This window comes from Antrostomus carolinensis, unplaced genomic scaffold (assembly GCF_000700745.2).
Source record: "Antrostomus carolinensis isolate BGI_N321 unplaced genomic scaffold, ASM70074v2 scaffold13343, whole genome shotgun sequence".
NCBI lineage: Eukaryota > Metazoa > Chordata > Aves > Caprimulgiformes > Caprimulgidae > Antrostomus > Antrostomus carolinensis.
Genome location: NW_010305966.1, coordinates 45,786 through 61,816, shown reverse-complemented (window position 1 = coordinate 61,816; position 16,031 = coordinate 45,786). Strand labels below are relative to the sequence as shown.

The 16,031-nt window shown below is 36.1% G+C and overlaps 1 protein-coding gene across 1 annotated transcript in view; it reads left to right on the top strand.

The window, feature by feature from the left end:
- Window positions 1–885: 885 nt before the first annotated feature.
- Window positions 886–16,031, top strand: part of GBE1 (1,4-alpha-glucan branching enzyme 1) — a gene marked incomplete at both ends in the record, with an annotated part of 45,773 nt that continues 30,627 nt past the window's right edge. The window contains 2 exons of the mRNA XM_029084272.1: window positions 886–1,055; window positions 6,629–6,744. Of these exons, the coding sequence (XP_028940105.1) occupies window positions 886–1,055; window positions 6,629–6,744 (286 nt within the window). The remainder of the gene's footprint in view (window positions 1,056–6,628; window positions 6,745–16,031) is intronic.

The window sequence follows — 16,031 nt, the reverse complement described above, 5'->3', positions numbered from 1 at the left end:
TGTGCCCTCAGGGACATGGTGTGAATGTTGGGCTTGTCCTGTGCAGGGACAGGAGTTGGACTGGATGGTCCTTGTGGTTCCCTTCCCACTCACAACATTCTGTGATTATATAATGGGAACTTCTTAGAGAAAACTTAGCAAAATATGTCAAAAACCTCCAAGCTGTTACCAGCAAACTCGTACATTAGGGATTTCAGGCCCTACTGGGGTAAGTAGGGTATGGTCCAAATAATTACATCCATGAAGTGGTAATTTTATTTTCCAAATCGTTGCAGTGTCAGAGAACTACAAAGTCTTGCTAATGGTCTCTGTAGAGAGGTGGCCTAAGGAGCTGCTTTCTGCAGGTGCCAGACTAGTTTCTCCATAGGTGCTCTGTGCTGTGCTGTCAGCTTTTCCCTGCCCCGAGATTGTCTATTAAAACTGGCTGTGAGACCTACCAGGCCTATACAATTCTCCCTGGGGGGCCTGTGTCTGATATTAATAAGATGGAAGAAAAAGTGCTTGGCTGTTCAGAGTGTGAAGTTCTCCTGTTGTGAAGTAATACTATGATTTCTTGAGTGCCAATCAGGAGTTGTAGTCCTAAATTTAAAGTGCAAACTATTCCCATAAAGTAGAGGAAAAATACTGACAAATGTGAAGATTGCAGCTTTGCCCTGTGTAACAACCGGGGGAAAATTGTGTGGTTTTTATTTGATATTTTTTTTCTATTTCTGTAGAGATGAGTGATCTGATATTGTAGTCTTAGAACATTGTGTGACAGCGTCTCACTTCATGTTTTGGGTTTGTTTTTTTTTTTTTTTTCCATGTTCTTACCCTTGTTAATCTTAAATTAAGAAAAGCACTTACTAAACTTTCTCAAAAAATCTTATCTGTTTTCGTTGAAAGGTATTCTCTGTTTTATAACCACTTGAAGGACATTGAGGAAAATGAAGGAGGCATTGATAAATTTTCAAGAAGTTACAAAACCTTTGGAGTTAACCAATTTGTGGATGGTGGAATATATTGCAAAGAGTGGGCACCAGGAGCAGAAGCAGTGTTTCTTGCAGGTGACTTCAGTAAGTATTTTTAAGAATATTCATTCTCTTGTACTGTGTTTTAGATCAATACCCTCTTCACTTAAGGACCATTTTGCAGCAATGATGAAATTCTAGTGGTAAAAATACATGTCGTGGCTTGCTGGTGTAGTAGGATTTTGTAACTTAAACTAATAATCTTTTATTCCACATTGCAATAGCCTAAGAACGCGTGTTTCTATTGTATGGTCAGTTTTATGTGTATCTATAAATATTATTATTTTTTTTAATACCCATAAGGCAATGACTTGTCTGAAGGATCTAATCTGATCACACTGCAGCTTTAGACAGAAGGTGTCTAAATTACCTGAGGTTCTTCCTAAAGCTTTACAGTGAGGCTTCTATAAAACTGTATGCAGATAAGGAGAACTAACAGTGGAATCATTGGCTTTATCTTTGGCTGATCTAACAGCAGTATTGTCCAAGGACCAAGAACCTTTGAAATTCCCACTAATGATGAGAGTGTAGAGGAAGTCCTGCTAGAAAATGGTAATGAAAAATCGAGCAAATCTGCTTATGAAAGAGCAGGTGGTGGTCTGTTTTGAGGGGAGGAGAAGGAAGGATGTTGACCAAACAAGGATTTCATGGAGGAATTGCATTCCTTGCTGTGAGAAATGAGAAGATGTTTCTCTTACTTAAAACTTGAGACAAAAATAAAAATTTGTTCCTCACTTGGAAATGCTAGCTACACTCAAATCATGTTCTGTAAATTCTTAAATGGGAGTCAGATGCATTTTTGCTCTTAAATCATGCATTATTAATTCCACTTTCCTCTTTGTTTGGCGTTTTGGGGTTTTTCATTCTGTTTTTCCCTTTCAGCTCTATTCTCTCCATTTTTCAGGGTTAGGTATTAGTCCCTCAAGACACCAGGAATTTCATTGCTGGCTCTTACTGAATGAGACTTTATCTGTGACGTGATTTAGTTCATTTAACTGCTTTTCAGAAGTATGCAGTGTTATTTATCCAAGTTTAGTTTTGCAGAAATACTGATCTGGTGAATGGTCAGTGTGTGTATTTATATTAAAAAAAAAGTGTATAAATTGCCAGTTTGAGGCAATTAACTATTCTGCTTTGACAAAAAGTTAAATGTTGAGTTTTCCTTCTTCCTTACCCCTGTTAGAGGTAACTATTGAAAGGGCAAGCTCTGTATTTGAGGAAGCAAGTCATTAACTTGAATTTGTATATATAACCTTAAAATTATAAGATTCATTACATATACCATTAGCTGTAGTATCTGGCGGTGCTTTTTAAAGGACTGTGGTTAAGCTTCTGTAAAAATATGCACAGTAATTAAGAACTAAATGGACCACCCTGGCAGTGTGTTTCGGATCCATTGTTAGGATTTTTTCAGTGCTTCACAGCAATCTGTTTGAGTACTGTTTTTCTGTAGTGCTAAAATTAATATGCATATAAATAGAACAAGCAAAAGAAAGCATTTAAATATTCACATTACGCTACAGTTTCCAAACATCATTCTCATAAAAATGCATCTATTTTAACTGTCATAATTTGTATTTTTTTCCTTAAGAAATGAACCAGAAGGTCTGTGTCCACTATACACTGTGATAATTTGAGTCTATAGACAAATAATATTTTTAGAGGAATCTTTTCTCTTAACTGCAGAAGACAGAAAAGTTAGTGCAATGCTATTTTCAACCATGGTCCTGTTTGATATGGTTAACCTAGTGAATGATAGAGTAGCTTTCCTTCAAATACTCCTTGTCTTTTTATTGGAATAGGCATTAATAAAATAGGTTAGTGCAGTACTTGAATTTTAATATGGGAGTCAGATTACGTCCTCTGATTCAGATCTGAATAATGAATCATGTGTGTAGTTCACCTACTGCTAGATGGTAGTGATGCCAGCTATCAATGCTGACTGCCAGACAGCTACATGAGGATATTTTAATAGCTCAACTTTATATGTATAAATTTATCTGAATAAATTCTCCTCCTCTACTCCCTGCAACTCCACTCATTGCTCAAGGCTTTTGTGTGATGGTGATAGATAAAATAATCTTTAAGTCAAATTGCTCAATGCAGTTGAAGACTAGAATACATTGTTTTAAATGTGTATTTTAATAGATAGCCTTTGTATAATGAAATTAATAACTAATATTTTTAAAAGAGGATATAATTTTTAAATTGGCTTGGCAGGTTGGCAGGGGAAGTACAGATATACCAGAATACAGTAGCTATAAACTGGAATGGTTTTCTAAACTCTGCTTCATTTAAAATAGTTCATGTAATACATCATATTAAGTAGAAATTTAGGAATAATATCTTAGAATAGTTGTATCTAGATGCTAATGAAATGTGGCAGTAAGAAGTCAAAAGACTAAAAAGAAATTCACTTTAATATGGAAAAACTGTGTTTGTCCTATATATCATATTCATCATTCACAGTAAAGTATTAATTCCCAAAGGGAAAGATAATGTACTTGGAAAGCCTCAAGGAATGGAAGATTGTCACTGGATTCAGATGAGCTTTAATAATATTCTGATGAGAAATTGGGTTGCAAAACCCAAAGATTTAGATTCAGGTTGCTACAGATATGTTTAATTAAAACTGAATCTCTTTAACCTTTCTTTTACTTTTCAAGCAGGTTAAAGTCTCAAACTAAATCTATGATTATATTATATTTAAATGGAATATCAGAATTGTTTTTAATAAGAATTTTATTATAAAACTCAGCTCTTTATAAAGACAACTGTAACTGGAACCATTGTGAGAGGGAAGTTGAAAGTCTTATACAAAGAAACAAACATGAAACTTAAATGACAGCAGCTGTTTAGGTTTTAAACTGAAATATGATGACATATAATAGAAAGCAGTCAATTTTTGCTTTGTTTTTCAGTTCTCTTGTAGGGAGATGGATAGCAGTGTTTTCTCATAGCGTATTGCTTAATAATACGGTATTGCCTGAGAGTCTCTTAGATGTTTGGAAAAACACAAGAAATGACACAAAATATTAGCCCCTGCTATTTAATCTGATAAATTTTTGAGGATCAAAAAAATTCTAATTGCAAGTGCAGACTGCGTTACAGAGAGCTTAAACTTCTTTCAGAATTTATAATTAAGATGCCAGTTGATAATAGCTTTATTATGAACTGTGCTTCAGATAAACATGAATAATTTATTTCTGTAATTATATACGTGTGAAGCGCAAATGTAAAGTTTTCCATGAAAGGCCTTTATGCCTTATAGCAGCCAAGAAAAGCTTTGATATTAAGGTATTTTGACTCAAATTATGGTATTTCTATACCTCATTCTGAGACACTTGTAGTGAATGGATTACCTTCTATTTATAAATAATTCTTAGTATCACTGTGCATGTTGGAAAAAAGCTAGAATCTAGTAATAGCACACAAATCTGTATTTGGATTGGAGAATGAAAAACACAAATTCAGGAAAATCCAAATACTTCCAGGTGTCTTTTTGTCTCTTCTTTAAAACTCTGTAATTGGAGAGAAAAAGATATATCTGTTAGTATTCTGGTACGATGCCTTACTCTGTTTGAAAAGTATGAAATGAACATTGAAAAACATTAAGATTTGTCAATTAGTACTTCTAGCATCTCAGTAAATCAAGGGTATGAGGCAATTAGATGGATTTCTGATACTAGAGGCAGTATCAACATTATAGCTACCTTAAAACTCTCAGTGATGGCACGTTGAATATTTTATTTGCATGCTGTATTGCTGGGAAACTTGATGACTACTGGCAATTGCTACTTTACAATCAACTATTTCAAAATAAGTCACTGAACAGCAAATTTTGAGGGTAACCCACAGAATTTGTTTGGGAATTGAAACACTCAAAATCATATTTGGCCATGCAGAGACACAGTGGGTTATCTGTAAATGATATTTTAATTTTAAAGAAGTTTCTGGCTTTAAGAAGCTTGAAAGAGTAAATATATGCTAATTTGGAAGTCAGTATTTGATATAACACATTGTTATACTTGCAATTTCTTTTTTTCTTTTCTCTTTCCCCTCCCTCTTTCCCAGCTAATACTAGATCTCAAATGTTGATCACTCTGGAATGTCTCTTAGTTTCTGCTTCCTTTCTCTTGCACTAGTGGGGAAGGCTTCTGCTGGGGCTGGAGGGAGGGTGGGCTGGTTGGTTCCCCCTCACTCTGTCATTTTTTGCTATGTTTTGCTGAAAAATCTGAGCAAAATTAAGCAGTAAAACTGAGAGAAGCCTGAGCCAATTCCTCTTTGAAGGAAGCCTTTTGTTTTCAAGGTGTTTTGAGTTTTTATGCTTCTTGCCTTAATAGGAAGCAGTATTTTCTGTTATAGCCTTCCTAACTGAGTTCCTCTCCAGGACTAAGTACCAAACAATGGTTTTAAGTAGGACCAGCTGGGACAGGTGGGTCTTGCTTTGCATTTATCCTTAAGTGGTGAACCACAGACACCCAGTCAGGAAGGACTGTGGCTGAGAAGAGGAAGGGTTAACAGGAGTGTTGGGTGTTGCCATCAGTTGGAGAGGAAAGGATAAGCAACTTGGGGGGAATTGTTAAAGCAGAGATGCCTAAATAGGTGGAGAGGCAACCAGTCCCCCTCTAAAGGAGAGAGGAGAGGTGGTTGTAACAGAGGTCATGAGAATTATTCATTTATTTTTTAATAATATAAGAATTCAGTGTTCTTGGTGTAGGTAATGAACTCTGAATCAGGTCATTTCCCCAGGTGAGTTTTATGGAGACTGGGACCTCAGGCTTTTGCTGTAAGTTTTTATTTTGCTCAGTATTAGTGAGTCATCACCTGATATATTTCAGGTGCAGTTCGTGCATTGTAATCAAGAGATACAGCTCAGCTGGGAAGAGTTTCACGAAAGGCAGTGAAGATCATCACACTGTGGCATTTCAGGCCAGATTTCCTGGCTGTGGTGTCATTGTCCAGTATTTTGTGGTTTCCTAACCATTGCTACCAAGTTTGTCTGTAGTTTCCCCTTTTTTTTCCTATTTTATACACTTTAAGTGTTACTAACAGGACATCAGCTTATCAAAAAGAGAGGCAGTGAGCAGTGTGTGTGGCCAAACTTGGTTTGAGCATTCAATTTAAAGGTTATTTTTTGGTTGTTTTTTCCACTTCTCTCCATAATCAACATTCCCCCCCATATTGTTGTAACAAATATTTGTTCTGGCTTGCTTAGGATGTGAGATTTTTCATTTTAAATCTACATTAAATATTACTTTTCAGCCATTAATTTTCATACTGCCATAATTTTGTGGTATAAAATCAATAGTGGGTTTGTTTTTTGTTTGGGTTTTTTTTTGGAGAGGAGGAGGTTGTTTTGACTTTGGTCAAAGAAGGTAAAGTAAAAATAATTTAATCATTGTCAAATTAGAATTGGAATATTGTTTCCTAGTGAAAATCTTACACACTTTATTGGACCTCTTTTGAACATGTATGGTAGTATCACATATAAAAGTATTTGTGTCTGCTGTCACTGAATTTTATTCTGAAAAAGATGGAATACGCTGTTATACCTTTGAATTGTAACTGGCCACATTTTAAGATAAACATGCTTGATGTTATTTCTTATATTGCAGATGGCTGGAATCCATTTTCTCATCCGTATAGGAAGATGGAGTATGGGAAGTGGGAGTTGTTCATTCCACCTGGACAAGATGGTTACCCTCCTGTGCCCCATGGATCAAAGCTAAAGGTGTTGGTTCTAGACTTACTCTGACTGATTCTTGTAGTCCTTCTTGTTCCATTGTCCTTGTTTTCTTTTAAATAATTTATCTTCTTTTAATTGTTCTGAGAAGCAGAAGCAGTTTATCTACTTGTGCAAAGTCTCCTCAACGAGTGAAACATTAATATTAACTCTTTGTGATGCTTAGGAACGGGCATACGTGGCTGAAGTGTGGATATAGTGTATTATGTTACAGGATGAAAACAGTATTTACATATTGATAATTTGAAAAACAAGAATGAGGTATTGTATAGATGAAGTCTTTCTGTATTTGATGCAACTGCTTGAGATTAAGATCCTATTCAAATCTGACTACCTTGGTAATTTTTGTCATCCTTTTAACCATGATCTTTTTGTGTTGCTTAAATGGTAAAGCTTCTGCCTGTCATTTAGGAGTTAGGAGTATCAAGCAATAGACTTTTAAGTAAGTTAAACTAAATATAACAAAAGTTTTCCCTGTGTCTCTATTTAATCAGTTGTATTTTGTGTGTATCCATGAGCATAAAATCCTTTCTTCTGGAAATGAATAGGAAGTTTCTTTGAGCTGTCCAATGCCACCATTGTGCAGATACACTTAAACAGCTGTCTGTGATCAGTAGAGTTGATTATTTCTAGGTGAACACTGATTTCAGTCACAGCTGTACTTCTGAAAATTTGAATTGTTGCAGTCAAAGCTTGAGTTTCAGAGATATCAGCTGCTAACGGGGGACAGTAATTAGTAGTTAAGAAAATGAAATGTACTGAAATAATCTGTAGACTAAGAACATGAAGAAACTGGGAGCATCTGTATAATACTGCTATAGTTCCAGGGCTCCCATCTACAAAGCTAACATGCTGAAAAAAATCATTGTTTTTCTGTTGAAAATCAGCTTAGGTAAACAGGGAATCTGCTGAAACAAAGATATGCATAAAAATGCTCTGGAAATGCTTACTCAGTATGTGTGCTTATCTCTTATGCTTTTTGTTATGGGGTATGAAACTGTCCCAGTAATAAATATGAAGAAATTGAAATTTAAGAACAATCATTCAGGGATGAGAAACCTGTTTTTATTTTACAGAGCAGGAAAGAAAACAATTTTCTGCAACTCAGAAATAGTGATTATGCAGTAATGTATGAGACTGCAGAATGGTTATTTAATGTTTTCCATGGTTTTCAGATGTAAGTAGGTTAGATTTTTTGGATTGTTGATAAACTTACCTTTTATTTTGTATCTACAAAACTATTGAACTCTCCAACTGTAGAATATTCTATGCTCAGTGTAGAGATAAAAGATGTGAATGATCAGGAGTGTTGATAATTATTAACATAACAGCAAAAAGCATATATTCTTAAACATGTTTGGGAAAACTGGAGATTTTTTTTTACTCTCTACCTATATAATCACTGGTCACTTCTTCTGTTTTGAAGTACAGGTCTTTATAGTACTTTCTCTCTTTCCACTCACCATTTTCTTTGAAATATAAACTCTATAAAGCAAAGATTGCATTGTGCATAACTTGTTTAGTATGCAGAATTTTTGACTACTGATTACTCTTGGTACTGGTGTACTAGTAAGATGACTTGCTGCAGTTCTGTGGTTGCTCTGAGTCTTCTGAAAAGCCATGAGATTCTTGCTGGCAAAGCAGAATGTGAGGTTTTTCTTTAATTTTTTTTTTTACTATGCCATTTCTTTAGTAGAACTTTTACATAATCAGTTCTAAACAAATATGTATGCAGTTGTCACTGATGCTCAAAATATGTGATTGTCAAACAGGCATGTGAAGCTGGACTGTTCTGTCTGCCTGGGAGATAGATTTGCTTTGAAGTGCATATATTCTTGTCTTTAAAATAAAAATAATAAAATAAGGATTTAGAAACTTGATTCACAAGTGTAAGGAATCATAATTGATGACTTCATCCATATGGAACTGCTCCCAGCCTCATCTGTAACTTTGCTAATAATGTTTCATGACACTTTGTTCTTGTTCCGTGGTGCCTACACAACTGAATCTAACAAATCACCATGTGTACTTTCAGTGTATTTAGATAATATAACTAATGTGGAAAAAAAGTCTCCAGTTAAGATAATTCTAAAGTGGTTTATTTGTCACAAAAGCTGGAATGAGGTTGGAATATTCCACATGGTGGGCATGTATGTTACTCAGCTGATCTCTTTATCCTCTCTCATTCCACTAATGTTTTTAAGAAAATTGCTGCTCTTGGGTAAGTTTTCTTCCAACTCTGTGGTTCTGTTAAGATTATGATTGTTCATAAATGTCTTTTTTTGGGAACATAAGGATTTGTGTGGCAGAGCACAGTTTTGCAGATCCTTGTTGGTGTAGAAGCTGAGAATATTGGATTGTCTGTGGATGGAAATTCCTGTGCAGCTTGCAGAGCTAATGTTTAAATATACAGGCACTGTTGTCTGTGCACTGCACTGGGCAACAAACTATTTCCTTTTAGTAATGAGGATATTCCCTCCTTTACTAACAAAACATAGGGTAGGAGAATAATAAAAACAATATTATAGTTAAATATTTAAGTTAAAATAGTCCACTTTAGACATTTATGCAGTGATTTGATTAATCTGCTAGGGGGGAAAAAAAAAATCTCCTCCAGAAGGTCCTTATCTGTAGCTTCTGTCTGTGCTGTTTTCATCTTTAGTTCTACACAGGGGAGTGCCAAGTTCTGAAATGGTGACAAGGTCATTTCTTTTAAATAAGTAATTTCTAAGCCAGAATGGGAAATGGATGGAGTGTTGCCAGTGACACTAATTTAGATCAGGTCACAAAATATTTTTGTAGGAAGATAAATGAGGAGCAGAGGTCAAACATTTGCCTGTTTTCAATAGTAGTAGACTGTCTGCTGTAGCTCTTCAGGCAGCCTTCTCATAAGGAAATATAAACATTGAAGAAGGTGAGTAATTAAAAAATCTGCTATAGATCTTCTGATGCATTTCTGTGCGAAGGGATGGATGTTTACAACAGTTGAGTGACTCCCTTGGATTATGACATCCATCTACAAAATAAGATTACCTGCTGGAAAAGGGCACTTCTTTCTTTTTCCCATGGATCAGTGGGGAGCTTAGAGTGAGTTAAGAGAGCAAAGGCACTTGCTGTTGTGGTTGTGTGGGGTCTGTTCTCACAGATGTCATAAGCAGAGCACAGTTCATTAAAAAAAAAAAACCCCAAACAAACAACAAAACAAACCCCAAAAAACAAACAAACAAAAACCCAAATGAAACAAAAAAAACCCAACCAAACAATTTTGCACTTTAATAAATTAAACCTCTGTTTCTTTATTCTAATGGGGATAATTTGAAAGATGGTCTGGGACAACCCAAGTTTCTTTAAATGACAGCATGTGTGTCATTCTAACAGGGATGGCAGGTGGGGAGTGTGTGTACTTGTCTTTTTTCATGGTTGAAAATGACTAAATTCTTCCCTCATTGCCAGAGTACTTTCAATTAACTTTTCACAGTATACAGCAAGCTTTTAGAAAAATTAACACGGATAGGCTTCCTTAGCAAGTCTTGTCATGTGTTCTCATATGCGTGCAGGAGTTTAATTACTGTTCCACTTTGTTCTTCTACTGTTTATTTATAAATGAATTTTACAACTCCTTAAAAATATCTGTAAAGTCAGTTTTCACTGTAGTCTTTAAGATCCTAATTTTGAAATGGTGTCAGTGGAGTTCAGGGGTGGGGACAGTATTGGTAAAAATTGAGGTCTTGATATTTTCAGTGGGGAACTTGTTTAATATTCTTTATGGGAATGCCAAGGAACAAAACAGAAAATGCAGAACACTTGGAAAATAGAAGCCAATAAGAATTCAAACCTAGATTAAAATACTTTTCAGATCTGTGGCTAATGATCTGTGATAGTTTAACTTAACTGGCAGCCAAACAAGTTCTAAAATATTTTCACACAGCTAAATAAGAAAAAAATTGTAAAATCAGTTCATCCAAAATGTTAGCAATTATGATTGAGCTACCTGCTGTCCTGGAACATTGGATAGGAGGAGATCTGTGTAGCAGAAACACCGAGTTTTCTTCCATGAGCCAGAGAGGGTATAGTAAAATAGTAGTTCAGTTTTCTACTAGTGATAGTAGATCTGTGATTTCTGAAATAATTTGACAGAATAAGAATTTTATATAATAGTAAAGTTATCTGACACTTTATCTGAAAATATGCTGGGTTAGTTCATGAAATTAAACCACTGTATACAACTAAACGTGTACATTCAAGAGATGTAGTTTAAGGTAAGTGATTCTGGTTTATTTCTCTTGAGTTATGAAGGTAAGGGTCAGGATGACTGACATACCTCTGTAATGCAACTTCTACCAAGAATGTGGTAAAGTTTGGGAAGTTATCTGTAAAATATCAGTGACTAAATTTGTTGGCTTCTTATTTCATATTGAAGTTATATGAGTTCACTACAAATGGATAACTTTCTCAGATAGCTTTTATGGAATTGAGTTGAGATAGATAAAAGTAAAAAAACCAAAACAAAACTGCAAAACCCACTGAAAACAACCAAACAAACAAAACCCAAACACACGAACAAACAAACAAAAAGAACCCAACAAAATTCACCAAAACCTAAAAAAACCCCCTCAAACAAACAAAAATAATAAATACCCCCCCACACACATCACACACCCTGTTTTCTAGTTAATTTTGATTGGGTTTTAACAGATCATTTCTGGGTACCATAGCAGAATTTCTTTCTGTATGTTGACAGAACTAATTATATACAGCTCAGGGAACAAACAACAAGTTTTCCTTGGAAAGGTCACCTCAGAAAATGGTAGAAGATTTTAAAACCATGACATTGCATAATTTACTAAATCTGTATCCTTTTCTCCTTCACACACATGTATCTATATATGTGTGTGTGTGTGTGTGTGGATACATATAAATGGTAAACTTTATAGGTTTTTAGGGAGTGTCTTGTAATGAGTCAATGAGATTTGTTGTCTTGTGTACTTGTTAACACAATATTCTATTGATAACCCTTGTTTGAGTGCTTTCAGTGATTGCTGAACAGTAGTTATAGGTGCCAAGTTCAGTACAAAATTGGGGCTGACACGAAGAACAGTCACTTTTTTTTATTGGTTTGTACAAAGTATTTTAAAAGTTCACTTAGTATTGGTTTTGAGTAGTTTCCCAATCTGAATATATAATATTAAAGGGTGCAAAGGAGGAACTACTTTGAGTCAGAACACTAACAGGTTAATCACGGTTAGAAGTACCTGAAAGTACATTTGTACCCGTGAGGTGCTGGGGAGAGGGAAACGATTCTATTATTCCATACTATGAAATTAGTTATAAAGAATATTATTAAAATTTCATCCTTACAGTTTTACCACTGTATCCTGTACTTGATCTGCATGCTCCGTGTTTAACTTGTAAGCTTTGAAAGGGAATCAAATATGGTGAGCAGGTAGGTTAATCAGTGTCAGGGAACCGCTGTTAGTAGAATTCATCAAGTGTAATTACTGTCAGTGATGAAGGAGCTGGTGCTGCAGCTGATCAGGAAGTCCAGCAGCATCGTATCACACTGGCTTCCAGTTCAGGTCTCACACACGCCAAGCAGTCTGTGTTCAAAGCGTGAAGGCGTTTGTCATGAGAATGTGAAAGCCCAGGAAACTTTTTCCTGGTGGGATAACAAGCTGGTGGTTAGGATGGAAGGTAGAGCAGGGTTAAAGATGTGGTGGGTTCTCTGTGAGATGGAAACGGGTCACGTGCAGTCAGACAGCTTTCACAAAGGGAGCCCTAGGTACCCCAGCAGAGGTACAAAACATGATTTCAGTGGGAAGCTTCTTGAAGAAGTGTTCACTGTTTTCTTACATGTACAAATATAAACACTTGTCATGTTCCTTGTTTTCACCCTTCAGCTGGGAGGACAGGGAATGTCTTTGCTTATAGTCTGTTAAGTTCCACATCACTTAAATTTCATGTTTTAGATGATGGAATTTTTGAATCTTTGAATTTTTTAATATTCAAATAGATAATATAGTATTTTCTGTATTTTTTGATAGTATTTACTAATTTCTCTTAGTTTTCTAAGAGAAGCATGGAAATGGAAAAAAAAACCCAAAGCCTTCCTTTTTAAATATGATCAATAAACTAGTAAAACATGTTCTTAGGTTCTTCACTACATTTGAAATGCTTAATTCACAAATGGAGTTATATCTCCCTCTTTTGGAAAATCAAGGCATGACTCCATGACTTGACTGAAGATAGGCTTTTGCTTCTTTCATATCTTGTTTATTTCTTTCTTTAATTTATTTTCATTCCCAAGGGAGAAGGGAAGGGGAAAGAAGGGGGAATTGTGAACAAACATTTAATATCTCTAATAAGTTTAGAGTCTAATAGCTGTTGTGATGATATATTTAAAGAAAAATAATCTGCACAGAAAATAGATCCCCCTCCCAGTGATTTGTGAGCCACACAGATGCCTCTGCAGAATGTGGTTAAACCTGTGAACACCTGAGAATTACTGTGATGTGTCCGACAGCCAAGGAGTATTTTTTTCAATATTTGATTTAAATGCTTGTCCCTTTAGCAGATTTCTTTGCCAGGGAGTTGTTTGGAAGAAAAAAAATAAACAAAGCAGACGGCTTTGTCTTGACTGACTTAATTCTGACAGTAATCTTAAATTGATCAGGGGGAGAGGGCAGGAAGTTTGGGAAAGAGAGACTTGGAGTAAGTAAGGTGAGTAGAGTGTTCCATTACTTTCTCTTTCCAGTGTAACTGATTTGCAGTTTAGGAAGGAGAACAGCCTGGCAGAAGCAACATGCTGTCCGCTCTTTCTGAAACTTCTTTTCAAAGCTTGTACTCAATTTGTTTGTTAGGAAGTAACTGCAAGCACTTTGACAGATATGCTTGATTTCTTGATTGCTTGGAATGGTAGGAACAGAGTATGGTAAAGTTTTTTTTCAGAGGAAAGTGAATTCTAGAAAGATCTCCCATTTTTCCATGCTTCCTTCTGCATGGATTTGTTTGGGAAGGTACTCTTGGCTAGGGGAATTGGACAATTTCTGATCCCCTTTCCTCCTTGCTGCCTCTCCTGAGCTTTGTTAGGCAGGGCTGTGCAGTAGCAAGAAGAGTAAAGCATCACAGAATTGTCCAGATTGGAAAAGCCCTGTAAGACCATTGAGTCCAACCATGAACCCAACACTGACCAGTCCCTGACTAACCCATGTCCCTCAGCACTATGTCTACACGACTCTTCAATCCCTTCAGGGATGGGGACTCCACCACTGCCCTGGGCAGCCCCTTCCAATGCCTCAGAACCCTTTCAGTGAAGAGATTTTTCCTGATATCCAACCTGAACCTCCTTTGGAGCAACTTGAGGCCATTAAATTAAAATCAGATCATCACCCCTGTCTTCCCCACGCCTACAGAGGAAACCAGAGCACAACCAGTTTGCAAAAGTAAAAATGAAAACTTTTCTTTGTTTACAGTGTATATTATACTAAAGCACATCTTGGTGTACAAGCAGTTGTTTTCTTTCTCCATGCACTCTTAGAACAACTGAGGGAGGGAAGTACCTTGTTGTTTAATTTCTGATAAATTTAATGTAGTGGAAAAAGCTGGTTATGTTGTTACAGCATCTAACAAACTTCCTAGAGAGTGTTGAAGACTTAATCCTGTCATGCTTTTGGGTTTTGAACTTACTTTCAAATCAGGTGCATGTTATTGAGATGAGGTGGTGTTTCTGCCTTTGTTCTTGTGGCTTTTACATTTGGATAATCTTATCTCTGAAATGAATAAATACGAAGCTGATTAGATAATATAAATTGTAAAATATTGAAATAATAGCTTATTGCCCTTATATAAATAACAACTCCCATTTCCATATTTATATTAAAGCTAGTTCACTCTCTTATTATGTTAGCTATTTTTGGTTTCACCAATTTAATTTCATCGTTGTATTAAAAGCCACATACACTAACAATCATTCCAAGTGCTTTCAAGCTATTAAAGTAATGAAATAATAATACAGTCGTTCAGAGCAGTTTATTGGCTTGCACATATTCATCAGTTATCTAGTTATCGCCTCCTCGTTTCCTCTCCTCGAGTATAAATGACAAACCACTATATAACTAATTACCTGAACTGTAAAAATATCAGTCTTAATTCTTTATTCTTTAAAAAAAGTCTAGCAGATGCTAGTTTTAAGTGAAAATAAATATCTAACGTTTGATCTTGTATGATCAGTAGAAACAGAGGCAGACAACTTATGGGAACACATCAGAATTGAATACAATGATCATGCATGGAATTAAATCTCCTTTAGATGCAGGATCTAAAAGCTAAAGGAGTGGATGCTGGGCAGAGAATATGTAACTGTCATTTGGATTATTCTCCCACACTGTTGTGAAGTTCTGTGCATATGTAGACTAGATGATGAAGTAGCCAAATGAAGCTGATGTGAAGAGAAGATGAAGGTAGGCAAACACAAAAAGAAAAGAAGGGGATATCCATAACTGTTTGAATTTAAGTATGTGGTGTTTTGTGGCCTGTTACTGCACAGTCTTATCTGTCATAACAATAACACAACCACATTAAGCTCCATTTTCTCTAAATTTGTGACTAAACTTTCAAAATTTTTCAGACTTTTTACTGTTACATATGATTTAGGAAAAAAAAATGTGTGGCTTCTGTTCATAAAAAGACAGAAAACTTCAGAGTCTCATAGTAGGTTGAAAGTTGCTTGAACTTAAGTGCCAAGTTTTCCTTTAAATGCTCTGGGACATCCAGAGGGAGTTGGCAGATGTGCTGTAGGGGAGATGGAAGACTCATGCTATTTTGGAAAGGCAGAGTAGTGGGATACCCAAGAGTCTCAAAAATTTTCAGTGTCTCTGAAAGTTGAGACCCCTGAATCTCACTTGTCCTGGACTGGAAGCACCTTCCAAAGAAAGCCAATAAAGCTGGTGAAGGGTCTGGAGAACAGTTCCTATGAGGAGTGGCTGAGGGAACTGGGGTTGTTGAGCCTGGAGAAAAGGAGGCTGAGGGGAGACCTTCTGGCTCTGTCCCAGTCCCTGAAAGGAGGGTGGAGAGAGGTTTAGGTTGGTCTCTTCTCCCAGGTAACAAGAGATAGAACAAGAGAAAACAACACTTCTCCCAGGTAACAAGAGACAGAACAAGAGAAAACAACCTCAAGTTGCACCAGGGGAAGTTCAGATTGGATGTGAGGAAAATCATCTTCACCCAAAGGGTTCTCAAGCATTGGAGCAGGCTGGGCCCGGGGGGGGGGGGGGACCATT